The following is a 2,232-nucleotide window of genomic DNA, read 5'->3' as shown; positions in this document are numbered from 1 at the left end:
TGTTTATGTGTTTATCCAGGACTCCAAGTTGTAACACTGGTGATTTATGTGAGCCTTCTCCTGGTTCTCTATCTGGTTCCCCTCTTCATCTCATCTCCCTGCATCATGGACCGGTCCAAGCTCGGTCCTCGTCCCACGGTCATTGGCCGTCGTGGAGCTCCAATGGTGAGTTTCATAATCCTGGTTTTCCAGGCTGGAACATCACCCTTATTTGAACCCAGTACCTGTGACATGGTTTGTCTGTGGAATCCAGGGTTCTTTCTGAAGTTTAGCAACAATTAGAAAGCGCATGAAGGATTGTGTGTCCCTGCTGTAGAGATCAATACTTACACTTTGTCTAAACATTAAGCTGATTCTACAATGAAGCTTAAACCGGTTTGTTTGACTTCCTCGAAGGAGTGTTAAGATAGTAACTCCCATTGCACACTGCCTCTTTCTCTCAGCTCGCTCCAGAACACACCATTATGTCCTTCAGTAAAGCGCTGCAACAGAAAGTCACTGCCCTGGAAGCAGATGTTACCATCAGGTATCCATTTTGTTGTTGTTGTTTTTTTGTTTTTTTTGTGAAACATACCTCTCATACCTTTTTGAATGAATCGTAATCTTTTATTTTATTTTATTTTATTTTTTATACAGACCTTTTTGAATGTGAGAAAAGAATGGCAGCAGCTCTAATTGGCTCTCAGTAACTTGACTGTAATGTGATTGAATGCTTTTTTCGCTTCAGTCTGGATGGAGTGCCTTTTTTGATGAGGGACCGCACACTCCGCAGGACCACCAATGTGGACAAACTGTTTCCGGCCCGTCAGGACCACGACGCCTCGTTCTTTAACTGGACAGAGATTCGTAGTCTCAATGCTGGACTTTGGTTCCTCAGGGTATTAAATTTGATTTCTTTCTTATTTCTTTTGTCCACTTTCACAGTTACTAAAGATTTTGAGGTTGTTTGTCCCTCAGGATGACCCATACTGGACAGTGCAGTACATGTCTGAAAAAGATCGCAACCGCACGGCCAATCAGACGGTGTGTAGCCTCGCGGAGCTGCTGCGTCTGGCTGCTAGAACAAACCGCTCCGTGATTTTCAGCCTGCGGCGGCCTCCACTCCAACATCCCCACCACCAGCTCTGGGTCAGTGATGCACTGAAGGTGATTCAGAGATCCAGCATCCTACCAGAACAGGTGAGAGCACAAAACACAGTGAATAAAGTTTGGCAAGCTTTTGAAAATATTTTCTAATTAATTTTGGATTTATCTAACAATATTTCATATTTAAAAATACATTTAAAATAATATTTATTTCTTCATTTTACTTTGCATATGTGTGTGTGTGTGTACAGACATATATATACTTTATGTGTAGTGCAGCGAGTTGTCCTGAAGGAGGCAGTGTAAATTTGGCAGTAATCTGATGCCGTGATGCTAGCGCTAGGCTCATGCTTAGTCTAAAAGGTACGTGTTTATAAAATAATGCCCAGATGGACTGTTGCTTATACACCCCCTAACACAATTCATTTCACAGCGACGAAACATCCTGCCTTGTGAATGTTGATATATACACACATATATATATATATATATATATATATATATATATATTCGAAATGTTGTGTCTACCATGTCTTATTCAGTCTAAAATATTTTTCATAAGCTTCTAACATTAAAAAATAACTTAATCAGCTACCTTACGCTCCAAACAAATGCTTACTTGTGTGTTGTTTAATGTCTTATTCTGTCTAAACCGTACATTTTGAGATAATATTCTTAATAAAATATCTAACATTAGAAAATGCCTTTATCAGCTACTTTATAAGAACCAATTTCAAATAAATTGTGTATTATAATATTTATTTGTTAAGTATTTTATATATAATTTGTAGAAATCATTTCTAATTCATTTCTAAAGCTAAGAAGCTTCTAAGATTAGAAAATACTTTGATCAGCTACTTTAAGAGCCAAGTGATTTTTAATAAATTAATTTTTGTGGACTTTTGATTTTAACACAAAATGTACACTTTACTTTGTTATATGCCAAGTAGTATATGTGTACTCAAATACATAAAACAAACATAATTTTCAAAAGTGCAACAATAACTTTATCCCAAACATCCAGAGTTGAATTTTGCGCTTTATGAATGACAGCCAATGATCTCTCTATAAGAGCAATATCTCTGAAATAATTCTACCATTCTTTTATTGAAGGGGGTCCAGGAGAAAACCAAGAGTGCATTATAG

The 2,232-nt window shown here is 37.4% G+C and overlaps 1 protein-coding gene across 6 annotated transcripts in view; it reads left to right on the top strand.

Moving 5' to 3' along the window:
- Positions 1-2,232, top strand: part of LOC107743424 (glycerophosphodiester phosphodiesterase domain-containing protein 5-like) — a 28,209-nt gene that overhangs the window by 16,465 nt on the left and 9,512 nt on the right. For all 6 annotated transcript variants that reach the window (XM_016556649.1, XM_016556650.1, XM_016556648.1 and 3 more), the window contains 4 exons: positions 20-165; positions 444-526; positions 728-878; positions 958-1,179. In XM_016556649.1, the coding sequence (XP_016412135.1) occupies positions 20-165; positions 444-526; positions 728-878; positions 958-1,179 (602 nt within the window). The remainder of the gene's footprint in view (positions 1-19; positions 166-443; positions 527-727; positions 879-957; positions 1,180-2,232) is intronic.

The sequence above is a fragment of the Sinocyclocheilus rhinocerous genome, unplaced genomic scaffold (genome assembly GCF_001515625.1).
Source record: "Sinocyclocheilus rhinocerous isolate Xijiao unplaced genomic scaffold, SAMN03320098_v1.1 scaffold106, whole genome shotgun sequence".
NCBI lineage: Eukaryota > Metazoa > Chordata > Actinopteri > Cypriniformes > Cyprinidae > Sinocyclocheilus > Sinocyclocheilus rhinocerous.
This window is presented reverse-complemented; position numbering and strand designations above follow the sequence as displayed.